The sequence below is a fragment of the Cynoglossus semilaevis genome, chromosome 1 (genome assembly GCF_000523025.1).
Source record: "Cynoglossus semilaevis isolate Cse_v1.0 chromosome 1, Cse_v1.0, whole genome shotgun sequence".
Taxonomy (NCBI): domain Eukaryota; kingdom Metazoa; phylum Chordata; class Actinopteri; order Pleuronectiformes; family Cynoglossidae; genus Cynoglossus; species Cynoglossus semilaevis.
This window is the reverse complement of record NC_024307.1, coordinates 6,745,121-6,762,314: the sequence shown is the minus strand read 5'-3', so window position 1 is coordinate 6,762,314 and position 17,194 is coordinate 6,745,121. Positions and strand designations below refer to the sequence as shown.

Sequence of the window (17,194 nt, the reverse complement as noted above, 5' to 3'; positions counted from 1 at the left end):
CAGACCCGGGCTGCAGACGCAGGCTGCAGACACAGGCTGCAGACGCAGGCTTCTTCCAAATCCTCTTCATTCATCCATTAAAGCTCTTTCAGAGGCCGAGGATCGATACAGTGAAAGGCAGGTACTGTTTGTACCTCAGCTCCTGATTTTCTTATATTCAAACTGAGTCCAGATTGATTTCTGTTTGATGCGAGAGTCGGGAACAATAACTCTGGTGTTGTGTGGACTTGACGGATTTTTTTTTTTAAGAATAATAGGTACTGTGATAATTCTTATGGTAATTGCAGACCCTCAGTCGTGGATCAATGCAGCTCAGCGCTGTTGAATTTTTCAGCACAGCTGTTCTCTTATCGACCCCCGCTGCCCGTAGGTTTGTTGCACCGCAGTCTTTGTGCTCTCAAGTTTCCTTATCTTTACCGGCATTGAAGAGAATTCATAGGTTTATGTAATCAATGCGACAGAAAAGAAAAAGAAAAAGAAAATACAAATTTAAAAAGTCTGAAGGGACAGAAGGGTTTGGACTTGATTGGTGTTTCAAATATTTCATACAGTGATTCTTTTCTGCTGAGTTGAATCTGTTTTTTTGTTCCTGGCGCTCTTTCACTCTTAAAATGTTATTTCCATGTTTTGTTGTATGAAAAGAAAAGAAAACAAATCAGTGAAACTGTGTGTTATATTTATTTATTTAGATATTTTCATTTAGTATTCTTATGTAGAAAAAGAATTGAACCATAACTAATGATATCGAACAAAGGAAGAATCAATGCTGACAGCAAATTGTGAATTTCTAATAAAATGATATTTTTCTGTTCTTCGCTCTTCTTTCTATCATAATAGATAACCAGCCTCCCACTGACCTCCACCAGCCTTGATGTTTTATTCAGAAATTGTTAAAAAAAAACCTTTTAACAGTTTTTTTGGACAGCTGTACTGTCTTCACATCATAAATTATTTAAGGTCTTGTTATTATCGGCTAAATCTCCGCTTTATGTTTGTTGCACATACACAAAAAACCCAGGATTAATTTCCAGCCACTCTCACAAAACCATAACCAAAACCATAACCTCTCATCAGTGGGTTGTTTTTGTTTGTTATTTTACACAGAGTGATTCACACAATAAATGTTTAGATAAATGTTGGGATATAATAATAATAATAATAATAATAATAATAATACCATCACAGTACTAATTACAAAGCTGCAGGATATGATTTTATTCTAAAGCTACTCTATACTACACTGACAAAACCAAACCAACTAGCATCTTGAAGGGTCGATTTCCACAAGGTCACTAAGTGAAAGAGGACTCCTGAAACGTAACACCACGGTGGAGAGCGTCATAGATCGAGTTGTTCAGCTGTGACGGTGCTTGTAGCTGAACTGTAACTTAAACTGATGTTCATTTTATGGTTATCAGTGAAACCACACATTAAAAGATGTCCAAGAAAAGTCGAAGAATCCGGAAAACTGTCCGAACACATACTGTTCTGAGGAGATAAGAAAGCTGAGCTGCGTGTTGCTGCTAATGTTCGCTTTTCTTTCGACCCCACGTTCTTCCTGTTACACACTTTACTACTCTTTGCACTTAAAACAGTGAAAAAATTAATTAATGATAAATACATTTTCAGGTACAAACAGTAACAGACATGTGGACCAAGAATAGTAAAACAAATCCTCAGTCTAAAGACCAGACTTCAAGTTAGATCATCAGATAAAAGTATGTTGTAAATGTAGCTTAGTGTCCAAATGTGACCATGATAACGTTGATAAACCGAGTTTTAAGATGAATAAATAAAACACTAAAGTTTCTACATAGAGTGTGTTGTCATGAGGACGGTTGGGACGGCGTCCAACCTCAGATCATCTCTATTTACTGTTTCCCACACCTGCTTAATGAATCCGTGAGTGTGAGACGTGACGCTGTTGCCACGGTGATGCTGATAGGACCTACATGATGAAAGTGGAGTGAGAGGATAATACAGCGGTTTGCTTTCATCAAGGGCGTCCATGTCACTGAGCTAAAACGGGTGCTATTTTTGTGTACCGCCCAGATCAACAGACAGTTTCCACCTTGAACAATAAGACCTTTTGGTCTTTAAGAGACAAAACAAAGACCAGCTTCTGGACCTAATTTTTCACCTAGTTTGGGTCTCGGTGTGGTTCTCCTCTGACCTAGCTCTTGCTCTGCAGAAAGATGTATTGTATAAGGATGCAGCCAAAGGAAGAACAGCAGAAGGAAGAGGGTGTGGGGTGTTTTAGAGGAAGTGAAAGGAAGGAGGGAGGGAGGGAGGGAGGAAAGAGAGGGAGAGGAAGTGGCTGTCCCGACCTCTTGGTTGTTCTGTCAGTCTGTCTCCTCCAAAGTTCACCCTAAAGGCTGCTATTCTGAATCTTCAACCACCTTTCATCTGTCAGTCTTAGTTCACCCTAAAGGCTTCTATTCTGAATCTTCAACCACCTTTCATCCTGCCCAGAAGCTGTAACCAGCCTATTTATAGTCGCAGCGTTACCCTGGGACAAGCAGGGTCAGAGGACAGAAGGAGGAGGAGCTTGGTTTGAGTCTTGAACACAACACTGCAGGTGTTTGAACGTCTTGGGCTAAAACACCGCTGAGCTTTATCTGTGTCGTTACTACACTGTTGTTTTATAAAAACACATGAGAATGAGCCATTAATGTGAACTGTCAGCTGAGAACACACTGACCTGGACTATTTACTGTATATTACAGCGCAGAGCACCAACTGTTGTGTGGAGCTGTACACCTCCAACAAATGTGAGACTAAACTTTCTAATTACTTCTTCACAACTAATCGTCTACAATCATCTCACAATCTCGCCGTCTGTGGGATTAAAAAAGATTTTTTTCATCCTTTGAAGTTCATTACAGTCAACCAGTGATTTCTTTTTATTTCAGCCCTCTATTGTATATTTAAACCCCAGATTTATTATTTAATTATTTACTCATTATGACCAAGCATTCCGCCCTATTTTTTACCTGAAAGGATAAAAAGCCAATGGGACTACCACTCAACATGAAAAAGTGGTATCCAGACACTCTTATGTTTATTGAACGGCAGCATGCTGTTAGCGAACAGTGCTATAAAATATTCATTTCATGCATTTATTTCACATCTATCATTGAAAGGCTTTGCTAACCTGGTCTCTCTGGGCTCCAACTATTTTTATCTACGAGGAGGAGAAAGATTGCATCAGTTGGACGTCAAACATGTCGGTTTTCAGGGTTGATGCGGGACCGTTGGGTACAGAGTGTCGACGTCCTCACAGGCAGCGCTGTAGTTTATGCTATTGGGAACAGACACTGATTGTGGGAAATGTGCATGGTTTTTGGGGGGGGACGTGAACAATCCTCCTTTGTCCCAAACAAGAGAGCCCTCAGTTACTGCTGCACCACTGATCTCCACAGCCGTGCGCCCAGGCTTCAGCTTCAGCTACAGCTTCAGCTACAGCCTCTCGTTCTACTGTAGCAGCAGCAACGGCAAAAGCAGTTTTAGCTCACGCCTAACCTTGTTTGACTAAATGTTTCATTACAGCCACAGACTGGGCCACAGGCTGTTTGCTGACTGTCGTCATCGATGTGTTTGTGCTGCTGACTGACTCCTACGTCTCTCTCTCTGTCCTTGCAGATGACCTCATGTCTGGCCTGTTTAAGAAGCCCATGACTGACGAAGGCGACGTGTACACCTCCCTGCTGTCCAACCAGAGTTTCACGTCCAGCCGGGAAGACTCATACCTGTCAGAAGATTTAAAACCCTCCATATCTCCCACTGCATCCTCCACCTTGAACAACTTCTCCAGCACCACCTACAGCTTCAGCTCCAGTACCAAGATGTCGTCCGATCTCTTTGATGACATGCCCAAATCTCTGCTGAGCTCGGATAAGACAGAACCCTACAACTACATGGACATCAGCCATGGAGACGAGAGCTACGCTGAGCAGCAGGCCCCTCCACAAAGTCTGGTGGACACCACCTCAGGAGGTCATGACCTGCTGGGAAGCTACATGGATAAGTACACTGGCAGAGATGACGAGGGCAAGGATGAAGAGGAAGAGGAAGAGGAAGAGAACCTAGGTCCAGCACTGGACTCACCCTCTTTCCCATACGTGGAGGAGCCGTCGGACGAGGAGTTGTCAGACTACCGCTCCTACCAGAACCTGGGCAACACCCCTCAATCAGCCAGCCCAGTGAAGATCACCTTCACTGAGTATCAGTCTACGGCCCAAACGCAGCACACTCCTGCTCCGACCGGTGTGTCGGAGCGTGAGAACGTCCTCAGCGTGGGTTTACAGGGGGTTCCCACTGTGACCTTATCAGAGCCGGAGGATGACAGCCCGGCCTCCACACCCAACGCTTCCCCAACACGTAAACACACACACACACACAAATATAAATAGACAAATGGTTTTGGCGATATCAACAAAAGTGTCAACCTATAACTCAGACGTCAGACCTACAGCTGAGTCATTTAAAGTGGACGTTCATTTCTCCTTTTCCCAGCCTCTTAATGAGCAACTGACAAATAACTGACAAAGATTTTTTTGTTGTTGTTGTTGCCCACTTTTAAAAACAGTTTTTTTGGAATCCTTCCAGTCGGATCAATACTCTATCATTACTGGTAGAGTTTTATTGAGTAGTAATTTGATTTCTGAGACAGGCTGAACATCTGTAGCCTGACACTTTGTTTTCTCTCTTCTATTCTTCAAATGTCTCGATGATCAGGTGAATCCATTTTCAATTCTTGTCTAGTAGCCTTTTAGAAAATAGTCTGGTTTGGTTTTAAAACTCTAATTCATACAGTATTTTAGTGATGGACCTGTTTGCTGGCCCAGAAATATATTACTAAAATGTGGTTTTAGGTAAATGAAAATCAACCTACTTAAAAGGAAATAAAATATATTTTTATATATATTACATTTATACATATATTATGTATAATATATATGTCAAGGCAGGGATTGGACCACAAATTATTATTTATGCAGACAAGGATTTGAGATTTAAAAAATTGCTGAGGACTATGTTTACGTATCAAAGCATATCAGGTTTTTTCAGGGTCACAACCTTGTCTGGAGATTTGTGCACACACTGTATATGTGTATGTATTGTGTACTATACTGTATTATTAATGAAGACCTGGGTGGCCACTTTCCTCTGGTTTCCTTCATTCACAGAAAAAGAATTCCCTCCCCATGATGTGATCAAGGCTGACACTGGGAAGACGGCAGCTTCTAAAAGCAAAGATGCTGGCACCAGGGAGCCGGATGGCAGCAGTGCAGAGTCTGGAGACTCAGAGATTGAGCTGGTGTCCGAGGAGCCTCCCAAGCCCACTAGTAACCCATTTGCCCAACCGCCTAAAGGAAAGGATGCTTTCAGCCAGTCCAACAACCCCTTTGATAATCTCCCCGTTCTCAAGGGTGGTATTGGCTCAGCTGGCAACCATGCTCCACCTACGGCCTACAGCATTCTGCGGGAGGAGAGAGAGGCAGAGCTTGACAGCGATCTCTTCATTGAGTCTGCCTCAGAAGAGAGCCCAAAGAGAGAGCAGGGCTTCAGTGGCCCCAAACAGGGGGTGAGCCCTCCCTCTCCGCTGCTGTCCAGCATTGTCCCTCCCCGCAGCACTGCTGAGACCCTGCCAGCCGAGCCCCTGATCACAGAAAATGTCAAAACCCCAGTAAAAACAGAAGAGGATCGCCCCAGCAAACCTAATCTCCCCACCGCCACAGTGCCCCCAGAGGTGCGGCTGGAGAAGCCACATACAGACGACATGCAGCAACACACCGCTGAGGTGGAGGGAGACTTGGAGAAACCTGCAGAGATGATGTTTCTGGGAGGAATGAACAAACAAAAAGGTTGGTTCTAAAATCATTTCACTCACTGCTACGTGTTTTCCATACGAAACCAAAACTAATATTTTTCAATATATATTTCAAGGAAAATAAAATATATAAATATATATATATATATAGATGTATAAAAATAGGTTAATGTTTTTTATTTGTTTGGTTGTTGAAAATATTCTAACTATATTTTGGTATCATTCAAAATGGCTGAAGGTCACTGACAGCATCTTTTTATTTTTCCTGGCTCGTCTTGCGTTTGTTTACGTTTGAAAACTGTTGTTGTTTTGGTCACAAGGCGTGGAGGGTTAGAGAGAGAGACAGAGAGAGACAGAGAGAGAGAGGGAGAGAGAAAGGAGGTGGATTGTTGCTGTCCTCAGGGTGGGAAGCGTCTACGTTGTGCTTTTCTGCAGTCTGCTTCCCCCGGTGGTGCATTTAAGAAAGACATATAGTGAGTGAGAAACTCCTGAGTCATTTGGCAGTGTTTGTCAACTGAAACCAAAGATACCGTCTTCTATGTAAACATTCTACTTTATTCTGCTGAATACTGCTGGCAGAAACCTTGATACAATGCAGATATTAAGGAGTGAAATATTTCCCTGTCTTCTGTCGTTGACTGCTTTCATAGGCAGCTGAAATTGTGTACTTTTGGTGGTAATGGTTTTAATGTCTAAGGATTTTTTCTACATTTAACAATATCTAACTGTTTATGAGTAGCTAAGTTATGTCTTTATATTTTTTAATATTATTTCTTATACTGTAGCAACCCCTGAAAAATATCACCAGACCTCTTTGTAAAACACTATCAAACACTATTATCACTGGGCATTATTGTCCGTACCACATTATGAGTCCATGTTTTGACTAGACGGTTCTCGACCCAGTTTCAATCGATTTACAATCTCAGCCGTGCTACTCTGACGTCTCCAAACTGTTGTATCTCAGCTGTTTCTCTGAACCGATCATTTCTAATCCAGTTCATCCTCATCAGTCTCAGACTAAATCACAGCATCTTTAACCCTGTCATCTCCAGCCCAGCCTCCTGTCTTTAACACAGCGTCACTGTCTTCAAATCAGCACATTAACATTTACATATTTAGTCGACGCTTTTAACCAAAGCAGCTTAGACAGGAGGTTTAACGCTGTCACGCATGTGGTTCTTCTGGGAATCAAACCCAGGACATTCTGCTTCTGAGGCAGGCGTGCTAACCACTACACTACAGAACCAAGTAAGGGCCAAAAAAGGTTTTTGTTGTTTATTTTCAATACTGCTTCTCTTATGGATGTACATTCCTTTTTTAGGGCCAGGATAAAGCCAGTGGTGCTGCATCATTTTCAGTGTTGACCCACATCCACGGGTTCTGTCTCTCCTCCACTGGTCTCTACAGTGCAGACCCCCACCTGCTCCACAGTCTTTGTCACAATTTGGATAATATTCTTTTTCTCATATGGAGAGCAAAAATGTAATGTTAGAAGTAAAGAATAATGTATTGCTATTATTTATAAAAAAAAAGAAAATGTAATAGAGGAGAATTACAGTACAAAACTGCATCAGTTTGGTTGAGTTGACTTGAGAAGCAGCTAAAACATGCTAAAGACTCCACTTTTTAACGTTTTTTCCCAAGGATAACAATAATAATAATAAATCCAGGCCGCGATTTTTTTTTGGTAAAAGTGGTAAAAGTAGATCTACTCCTTTAAAAGTTGGTATGATTTTCCAACTATTTCAAACGGCTGCGTTTTTGTTTACTCACCGACTGCTAGAAGCTTCTGGAAATGCTAAAAGCAGGTCATGCACGTCTTATTTCTTACCACTAGATGGTGCTGTGCACCTTTGTCATTTCTGTTTTACTGCGAGCTTCAAAATCCTATTGTCAACAGTTCGTGATCGTCCACATCCGTTACTATGGCATCGTTGATGGAGGTGCCTGTTCAGTGTGGTTCAGAGAACGATAAGATGACGGGTTTTTTTTTTTTTTTTAGTAATTTACTGGGATGATTTTGGCATTTATGTCTGAACAGAAGGTGTGAGGTGTGGCTCTCTGGAGGGGGGAGGGGGTGGGGGGCAGAGTAATGGCCCAGAAATGACGTAATTCCTGAAAACACAATGAAGGAATGATGCTCTGCTCAGTGCTGACACCACAGTGACTGTGCTGTTTTCTTTGCAGTTAGCCTGTTAGCATGCGATCCATTTTGATTAGAGCTATAGTCCAGAGGGAGTCCTAAAGCACAGTCACATCCTGACGGCACTAAACCAGGAGTATTGTGCTGTTATGGACGGCCTCTGATAATGAATTATTAAAACAGCAGCACTCTGCCTCTTCATTAACCTGTAGTCGTAGTGGAAACTGCTGTTTGAATCTCTGACTACAGACTAGTAGCGTTTGTAGAAAATAAAACTGGGTGTTTGCCGTTCACAACCTCAGCAGGACAGAGTCAGGCAGAAAAAGCAGTGCCATATCACTGAGCTAACACTGAGCTGTGCTTTTATAGACACGTTTGTTTATCAGTTTTTTTTGCCATAGTTACTGTATAGCACAGCTAACGCTAACTGGATAAGAATTCACTATTTGGCTAACGTTAACTATATTTCTGAACAATATTGGAATTATTATTTTTTAATTCTATGCTGTTCAATAGCTATATGTAGTAGCATTTGTACTTCATTTTATACCTAACATCTAGCTCTATGCTATGAGTAATATTTTATTAGCTTATTATTGTTAGATCTTAATGTTTTTATTTAACATCAAATAGCAATTTGTCTATTTTTGTCTCTAACAGATTGAAATTTATTTTTAAAATAAATGCTAAGATGTGTTCTAAAACGTTATTTCTGGATAACTATTTAGTTACCTGTTATGTAGTTATTTTGCTTTTGGCAAAATGAAACTGAGGTTTATCTTATATAATGTTACCTTGTTTATTGACTAGCTATTTTAGTGATGCTGTCATATTTTATTTTGATAAAAAAAAACTATTATTGTTATTTATCATTATATACTTGGACTACTTTTACCTACATTTTTGTTATTTATTTACTTATTTGCTCATTACATTAATATTTAATAACTAACCTTAATTTATAGTCACCTGTTTTGCTACTACTAATATAGGCCACTGCTTTTTTTTCTCAGATATTCTGACTCATCAGCCAAAGCCCCTTTACATCTGACTGTTATTACAGTTAAAGTCAACCGTACAGGGAACGTCCGTGTTGGCCCTGATGTGTTCGATCTGTACACGGTTGCCTTTAGAAAACATAATTAATGAGCTCTGATGACTCTGCCTTTTATTTTTAAAGCCCTCACACCTTCTTTCCTTTTAACAGGAATGCTTAAGAACCCTTTTCTAACCCCCACCCTCTAAACCCCACATGGTCTTAATCGTGGAATTGATGGATTTGTGCTGCAGCGACTGTCGGCTAGTCCTTCCTCTCTCTGTGTACACACACACACAGACCTACGGACGCACTCCTTCCTTCTCCCTCTCTCTCCCTCTCTCTCTCTCTCTCTCTCTCTCTACCTTCACTGCTGCTCCTCTCCTGTGCCCAGCGCTGCTCCACAGCATCAGTCTGCGTGCTCCGCCAGTCGGTAGCACCTTGGAAACATCTCCCTCATCTGTCTCCACCGTCCCTCCCTCTCCTCCCTCGTCTGCCACCTCAGCCCAGGTCTCCTCCTGCATCCTTTATCCACCATTCATGCCTTCCTGGGATGAGTGAGTGAGCCGTTTGCTACAGAAGAGGGGAGACAAAGAAGAAAACCATAAAGACAGAGTAAGAGAGAGAGCAGGGATCTAGGTGATCGTCAGCATGCAGGCCGGTGCAGAAGTGACCAAGAAGGAGAGCTCCTGGAGCGGCTGGAGAGGCCAGGGTACTGACGTCTTTACTGTGCTGACATGTGTGAGTGCTGTGGCTGTGAGAGACGGACTGTTGTTTCTGCATGCAGGATATTTAGCACCGCATCCGGATGTTATGTTCACTAAACCACTCTTCAGTGTGTGTGTGTGTGTGTGTGTGCATTGAATGTGCTTCTATTTTTGCACCTTAATATGATGGTATTTGTCAGAAAAAGCAGAGAGCTTTGTCTCCCTGCACCTCCTTTTACACAGACACGCCCTGACGACAGACCTTTCCTGGTGCGTCTGTGTCTGTGTCTGTGTCTGTGACAGAGCAGCTGCTGCTGGGCCGCCTCAGTCATTACATGTGAAACAGACTCATCAGGATTTGTCTGTCAGAAATGTGACATCGTTGACGTTGTTGTAGCCGCGCTCAGGCGCACATTTTTTAATGGCGTATGCTCTGCTTTTGTGTGAAGAGGCAGTCACAGCATCTTGACGGCACTGACAGACTATCTCCATGGTAACCAGGCCACACCCATTCCAATTACATCAGCACTGTCTCTCCGGCTGCCATGGCACCTTGCAGAGACCAGGCCGTGGAGCAGCGTCCCTCCCTCTGTCTGTGTTCCCTGTTTCTGTCCGTTTGTTAGAACACGGTGTATGGCAGACGCTGTGCTGTTTGAATCCAGACAGTGTTTTTTTAATACCTTTTATTTCGTGTGTTAACATTGTAGGCTGTGTCGTATGAAATCTTGGCTGCAGCGGCTGAGACGTTTCATTTGCTCAGTCTTGTTCTGTAACTAAAGGCGTTTTTGTTTAGTCATTTTGGTTACACACACACACTGCTGACTCCCTGACACTGTTCTGTCCTCGTCATCAGCACGCAACGGAACGTTACGTAGTTGTCTCTAATGTGAGCTGTTGTTTTTGTACGTTACCTCAAATCCAGCTACAGCAACTCCCCGGTTATCAACTGTTCCCCAGTCGTCGAATATCGGTTCCAGATCAATATCAGGTCAGGAGGTTTGCATCACACATCGAACATACCAGAGTATAACCTCAAAGTGTCATCAAAGATCATATTTTAAAATGTTTAAAATGTAAAAATTTAAAAAAAAGGCAGTGACACAGGTTGCTGTTGGTAAAGTGAGACACACTGACAGGAAGTTACTACATTTACAAAATTAATTTAAATATATTATAACAAATCAATAACAAATAAAAATCAATATTTTTATTTAAATGTAACCGTAAGATCTTTTATTTACCATTTGTATTTTTGTATTTAATATTTAGATTAAGATTCAACCCTTTAAGTTTAACTATTATCAAAAACAGTTTTGTATGTTTCTTCAACAAAAAGCACGACAGATTCTACGACTCCTTGAATCCAGATTATAACTAAAAACCCACTGAGGTCCATTAGCACGTTCCAGCTAATCACTGGTTTGAGGCCTAGATGTCTGTAGTGATTTAATGAGGTCAGGCTAAACTAGTTAAACTACAGGAGAGTCGGGGGATTCACACTGTTGTCACTGCTGCTCATCATGTGCTCTGGTTTTTGCCGATCATAACTGAACATCATTAAGACTCTAAGATTATATGTAAATAAGATGATTTCACGTTGCCATAATCAGTTTAACTAAAAAAAAACTTTTAATACCAGAAGAAAGAAGAACTATTTTAGCTCCACATGACTAAAAGAAAAGATTTCACAGAATCCTTCAGGTCATTTTGGATTCACTAGATTTTGACAGAATCTCTGGTAAAAACTGTGAGCAGTGTGATGGCTGCTGCCACCTACAGGGGAGGAATGAAAGCTCAGGTTTGTGATTTATTGAGTCTGTTTGACCTTCTAACAGCTCCATCAATAAAGTACATTAATGTGTCAGGCAGAATTAAACCAGATCAGGGGCTGACACAGACTTCAGAGTCACCTGATCACCTTGAAGTCTCCCGTTATTTCAAGTCCCAAATCTCCACACCAGGGGTGCAAGAAAATATTGATAAGGTGAAATATTGCGATATTTCAGTTTTACAATATTGTATCGATATTCTACAGCACTGTATTGATATACTTTATTAACAATTAACATGCAAATATTCACGTTTTTTTTTTTTTGTTGCATTTAAACTCTTGACCACTAGTTGATTGTACTGGGACTGCATATATTTAACACTTTCAGTCAAACTATTTTACTTTGTCCTGCAATTTTATTTTTTCTCTCTATCGATTATAAATGTAGAAGAAGTTGTTTAAAAACTCAATATATTGTTGTGCCTGTGGTATTGCACTTATCGCTAAGACTCTTGCCAATACACACCTCTACTGCACACACACACAGAAACAGACTAACCACATGTTTGGTGAACGAAGGCCTCATCACCAGATGAACAGTTCAGTTCAGATCAGAACATTAGCAACAGAAATATGACATATTTCTGGGCCTGTAGACGATCGGGGCAACACACTTCAAGTCAGGAGAGAAACAGAACTTCTTTTCTAGGGTTAGGGCTGTTGGTGTCTAATAGACTGAGACACGTGTTTCAACATTTCACAGAACATTTCCTAAGTGTAAAGTCTATCTAGAAAGACAGGTCAGAGGTCAGAGAAGAACAACCAGACTAATAAACAGAACTAAGATATAAAGAAGAAAAAAAATCTCTGAATGACCAACACGTCAACCTTGAAGCTGAGAAGGTCAAATGTCAAACGATTGGATCAATCCTGCCATAAATAACCTCCACAAAATAAAAAGAAGCAAAATAATAATGTCACACCGAGCTCATGTTCTCTCCCTGTATATTTGAATGACAGCCACGGTCCACTGATCTCAGGTCAGTTCCAGCATCTTATTTACTCTGTTCTCAGTGACCGTCGCTCTGACACCAAAACCCCGGTCCAGCCTGGCACTGGAACGAGGTTCTAGATGACACAGCTGGAGGTGGTGGTTAGTGTGTGAACAATGGAGCCAGACTTAGTGAAGGGAGTGGCTGCTCTGTGTGTGTGTGTGTGTGTGTGTGTGTGTGTGTGTGTGTGTAGAGACAAATTATGTGTCACTGATTCCCCAGATTCAGGACATTAAAATTGAATCTCTCCCTGTTTTCCCAAAGGAACTGTGTTCACCCCCCCCCCCCCCCCCGCCCACCCCCCCCCTCCCCGAAAATGGAGCACAGTAACTATGGCAACTGCATCAGGCAGGTGCTAGGCAGCTATCCGCCACCAAAGTGTTTCAGTGGAATAGGAAAATCTGCGCTGCCTCCTGTGGCTGTGTGGGGTATTGTGTGCAGCAGCTGGTGTGCCATGAAACCAACACAAAACACAAGGTGTCTGATTTAATTTTCTATTTTTGACAAAATGTCCTGATTAGTGCAGCATCAGCAGAGTTGTGTTACAGCCGAGTAGAACAGGGCCGAGCGAGAGAGGGAGAGAGAGAGGGAGAGACAGACAGAGGAGGAGGAGGAGGAGTGTTCAGATGTGTGTTAGTGCATTTGTGTGGTTTTTTTTTTTTTTTTTGGCAACCGCACCCACATAAAAACACACACGCAGGCTCACACAGACGCTCCCCCTCCCTCCCTGTCCTCGCTCCCTCAGTGCCATGTTCTGATTGGTTTGGCGTAGCTCTGACCCCGCCCCTGCTGTATGGAGGCTACTCCCCCTCCACTGCTCTCCTTTTGTCCATGGATAAAGCAGCTGCTTCTTTCCCTGTTCAGCCATGGGAGCCGCAGGTCAGTACACACTTCTACTAAAGCTAAAACCACAGCAGACACCGTCACCGGTGTGTGTGTGTGTGTGTGTGTGTGTGTGTGTTGTCACTGCTGCTGATGCTGCTGTGTGTGTGTCTGAGAGAGAGAGACAGAGAGAGACAGAGAGAGAGAGCATCTCCAGTCAGATGAGTTGCCACATGCACAGTTGGCGTGAACCCTGACTGCTGTCTGATGAATGAACAGCTGCTGCTGCACGTTGTAGTGAATGACTGGTCTTTTTACATTGTGGCGTTGGGAGGTCGGGGGGAGAGAGGGGGTGATGTAGAAGACAAGAGTCAGGTGATCCAGAAAAGCTAAGGTTCACACTGACTGATCCGCCGCCACATCTGCTCACAGTCACAGTCACTGCTGTGTAACCAGGTCCAGTCCCAGTTTTTGGCATCCACGGATGTCTCTTAGTGGAGAGTAAAGATGGCCGTCATCACTATGCTGCTCACAGCTCCACGGCTAAAATTAGAGCAGGCAGGCGGGCGGACGCCTCAGAGAGGAAGAGTAAGTCACCCCAGAGACCACAGCAGTCAATCTCTCTCTGCTTGATGAGAACAAAGCTTCACATTAACCCTGACCAGACCTGCTGTCAGGAGCAACAGATGGACGGGTCCTGCTGCGGCAGCTTCTCACTCATCCTACAGTGGTAGGAAGTCTGGAAGAAGACCACCGGACTGGACATGACCTCCGAGGAGATGAATGGGTTGTTGTTCTTCAGGAAGAGAACCGAACCCACAAAAGTTAATCACTCCCATATCCTTGATTCACTGTGGGGATGGTGTTCTTTGGGTTATATGGCTCTCCTTTCCCTTTTATAAACATTGGAAACATTGTCTCTTCTCATCCCAGGTTTCTTGATCTTTGACCTCACAGTCCAGTCCTGGACACAGCTGTCTTTTATTGGTTCCCTCCTTGAATTTCTGAAATATGTTTTTCTTATCTCCGTCCATCGTTAACGTTCAATCCCAGGGTACATGCTTTAACGTAACGCGAACACCTCATCAGTTCTGCTCTGATCCTTTTATGACAGGCAGGAGCAACAGAGTCATGTTTGGTTTTTTAACCAAGTGGAGCAGCAGCGGTGGAGCAGCAGCGGTGGAGCAGCAGCAGCTGACAGTTCTCATGGAAACAGAGCCCACAGAGGTGGTCGGTGTCAGTCTCCACAGCTGGAACGTTACACTGGGCTAATCCTCACTCATTACAACTCCAGCTTTGACGTATGGGTTCAACCAGACAGAAGAAAGGACAGAATTTTCTCCATCAAATTCTCTGTTCTAGTGAAGTACCAAAGTGACGCAGCGTCGCCGTCCTTCCTCACTGACCCCACAGCTGGCTCCGGGACAGGTCACTCTGAACCTTTATCTCAGAAGTGCTGATTACCTCTGCCGCTGGCCGCCTGCATTAGATCAATCATTAATGTCCAGCCTGTGTACCTGCTGTCTGACCTGACACACGCCGTGTGTTTGTTTGTTCTGTATGTGACCAAAGCTGCTGCTGCTGCTGATAACTGCACACTGTACTGGACAGCCACGAAAACTGCGTTCGACCTCGTTTCTTTCATGACCTGCTGCTGACGAAAGAATCGAGAACCTTCTCTCTTGCTTACTTTTATCTTACTTACTTCCTTCTCTGCAGGGGGCGCTGTGACAGAACACATATTTTGAGATTCATCAGTTACAGTAGTCAGTTTTTGCAGCTAGGCTAAGCAAACCCAGTTAACTTCTTCTAGCTTGATTTTTCTGATCAGCAGCTCTCTGTCATTTGGGTCGCAATACTGCCACCTAATGACTGTATCAGACATTTGCCAAGTGAAAGTGTCCATAATAATATTAATAACAATCATAATAATTTGAACACACTGGGAAAACTGTTGCTTTAACAGCAAATCTAATGCAACAGGCTGCCCCCTGGAGGCACTAAGCAGGTGGTTCCACTGGGGCTCAAACCCAGGACCTCCTGTCTCTAAGATGTGTAAACAGGTTGCGTTCTTGTGCTTATGATCTGAGGATTGCTGGTTTGAATCCCATCATCAGCAAGGCAAAAAAAAATCCTAAGTGCTAATGAAATATAGAGGACAAATCTTGTCTTTCAGCTTCTTCTTCTTCTTCTTCTTCTTGTCTTTCAACTTCTTCTTCTTCTTCCTACTTTGAAAACTGGGGCTAATCTCACATTTCCACAGCTCCGTGTGATCTAAAGAGACACTGCGTTATGAAGCTGGGTTAGAACAGCATCACGTGACAGCCACAGATCTCCGAGGACGTCGGCCTGTGAACAGCTTCCGGTTTTTGACCCAGATGTGTAGCAGCAGTCTCACCCAGGATTCAAATTTAAATAGGAGGACAGCGAGAGTCAGGTTATGATGGCGCTCAGTCCTCACCCCGTTTGTCTCCTTTGTCCTTCTGACCCACCATTCAGCGATTGACCTGCTCTACTGGAGGAATGTGAAACAGTCTGGAGCCGTGTTCAGCAGCGTGCTGCTGCTGCTCTTCTCTCTGACCCAGTTCAGTGTCGTCAGCGTGGGAGCCTACCTGGCCCTGGCTGCCCTCTCTGCCACCATCAGCTTCAGGATCTACAAGTCTGTGCTGCAGGCCGTGCAGAAGACCGATGAGGGACATCCTTTCAAGTGAGTGGAACAGAAAGGTCAGTGATTCGTTGGTGGTTTACCATGGGGGTCTCTGCATGGCTCTGTGCTGTCTGTTGTCCTCAGGTCCTACCTGGAGATGGAGATCTCTCTGTCCCAGGACCAGATCAGTAAATACGCCGACAAAATCCTGCTCTACACCAACACCTGCATGAAGGAGCTCCGCCGGCTGTTCCTGGTCCAGGATCTGGTCGATTCCTTGAAGGTTTGCTTCACACACTCATCTCCACACGCTCTTGTTATTTCGCTGTGATCAATCACACAGGCTGGTTTATTACAAGAACGTGTGTGTGTGTGTGTGTGTGTGTGTGTGTGTTCCAGTTTGCTGTGCTGATGTGGCTGCTGACCTACGTGGGAGCTATCTTCAACGGCCTGACGCTGCTCATTCTAGGTGAGCTCATCCTGACTTCAGAGTCAAATACTCACAAACAAAATGTACTAAATAATACTCCGATGACGTGTTCTCCGAGCTAACGTACTGTGATTTCCTCTGTTGCTCTTCCTCTTGTGCTTCACACAGCCGTGGTCTCCATGTTTACCATGCCCGTGGTCTATGAGAAACATCAGGTACGAAACACAGCAACTTCACTCCAACAACAACCAGGTCAAACCTGCTTCGGTTTTAGTTAAAAAATACTGACATCTGGTTTTCATCCAATCAACAGGCACAGATTGATCAATACGTGGGATTAATACGGACCCAGGTCAACTCGGTGGTAGGAAAGTGAGTGTTTGTTCATGACTGTGTTGAACCAAACACACACACACACACAACATACTGAGCCTTTCAAAATATTATCAAATGTATCTGTCTATATATATATATACATATATATATATATATATATTTACTGTATGTAATATGTTAGAGGTCAGTAGTAAAAGCTTGGGGACCTGGTTTAGCCTAGAAATTAGAAATTAGACCACTTATATGAATGACGGCTAAATACTTGGCTAAATTAATTGTTTGTTTGTTTTTTTGTTTGTTTGTTTTCTTTTTTCACAGGATCCAGGCGAAGATTCCTGGAGCTAAGAGGAAGGAGGAGTAGAGCAGCGCCCCCAGCTGTCAACCTGGCGATATTGGCACCTTGGTGTTTCTCTA

General features: G+C 43.2%; 1 protein-coding gene and 1 non-coding gene across 4 annotated transcripts in view; one reads left to right on the top strand and one right to left on the bottom strand.

Moving 5' to 3' along the window:
- rtn1a (reticulon 1a) overlaps positions 1 to 17,194 on the top strand; it is a 22,007-nt gene extending 4,813 nt beyond the window's left edge. Inside the window, exons 2-9 of one of the 3 annotated variants that reach the window (XM_008307678.3) lie at positions 3,643 to 4,380; positions 5,190 to 5,867; positions 15,867 to 16,074; positions 16,159 to 16,297; positions 16,414 to 16,483; positions 16,613 to 16,659; positions 16,758 to 16,816; positions 17,099 to 17,194. In XM_008307678.3, coding sequence (XP_008305900.1) covers positions 3,643 to 4,380; positions 5,190 to 5,867; positions 15,867 to 16,074; positions 16,159 to 16,297; positions 16,414 to 16,483; positions 16,613 to 16,659; positions 16,758 to 16,816; positions 17,099 to 17,141 — 1,982 coding nt within the window. In that variant the 3' untranslated portion in view covers positions 17,142 to 17,194. Of the gene's footprint in view, positions 1 to 3,642; positions 4,381 to 5,189; positions 5,868 to 9,373; positions 9,728 to 13,252; positions 13,425 to 15,866; positions 16,075 to 16,158; positions 16,298 to 16,413; positions 16,484 to 16,612; positions 16,660 to 16,757; positions 16,817 to 17,098 lie in introns of those variants that run through there. The other 2 variants (XM_008307685.3, XM_008307695.3) reach the window with 2 other exon arrangements.
- Positions 7,010 to 7,082, bottom strand: trnal-cag (transfer RNA leucine (anticodon CAG)). The gene has a single exon. It is a non-coding gene; the product is annotated as a tRNA-Leu (tRNA).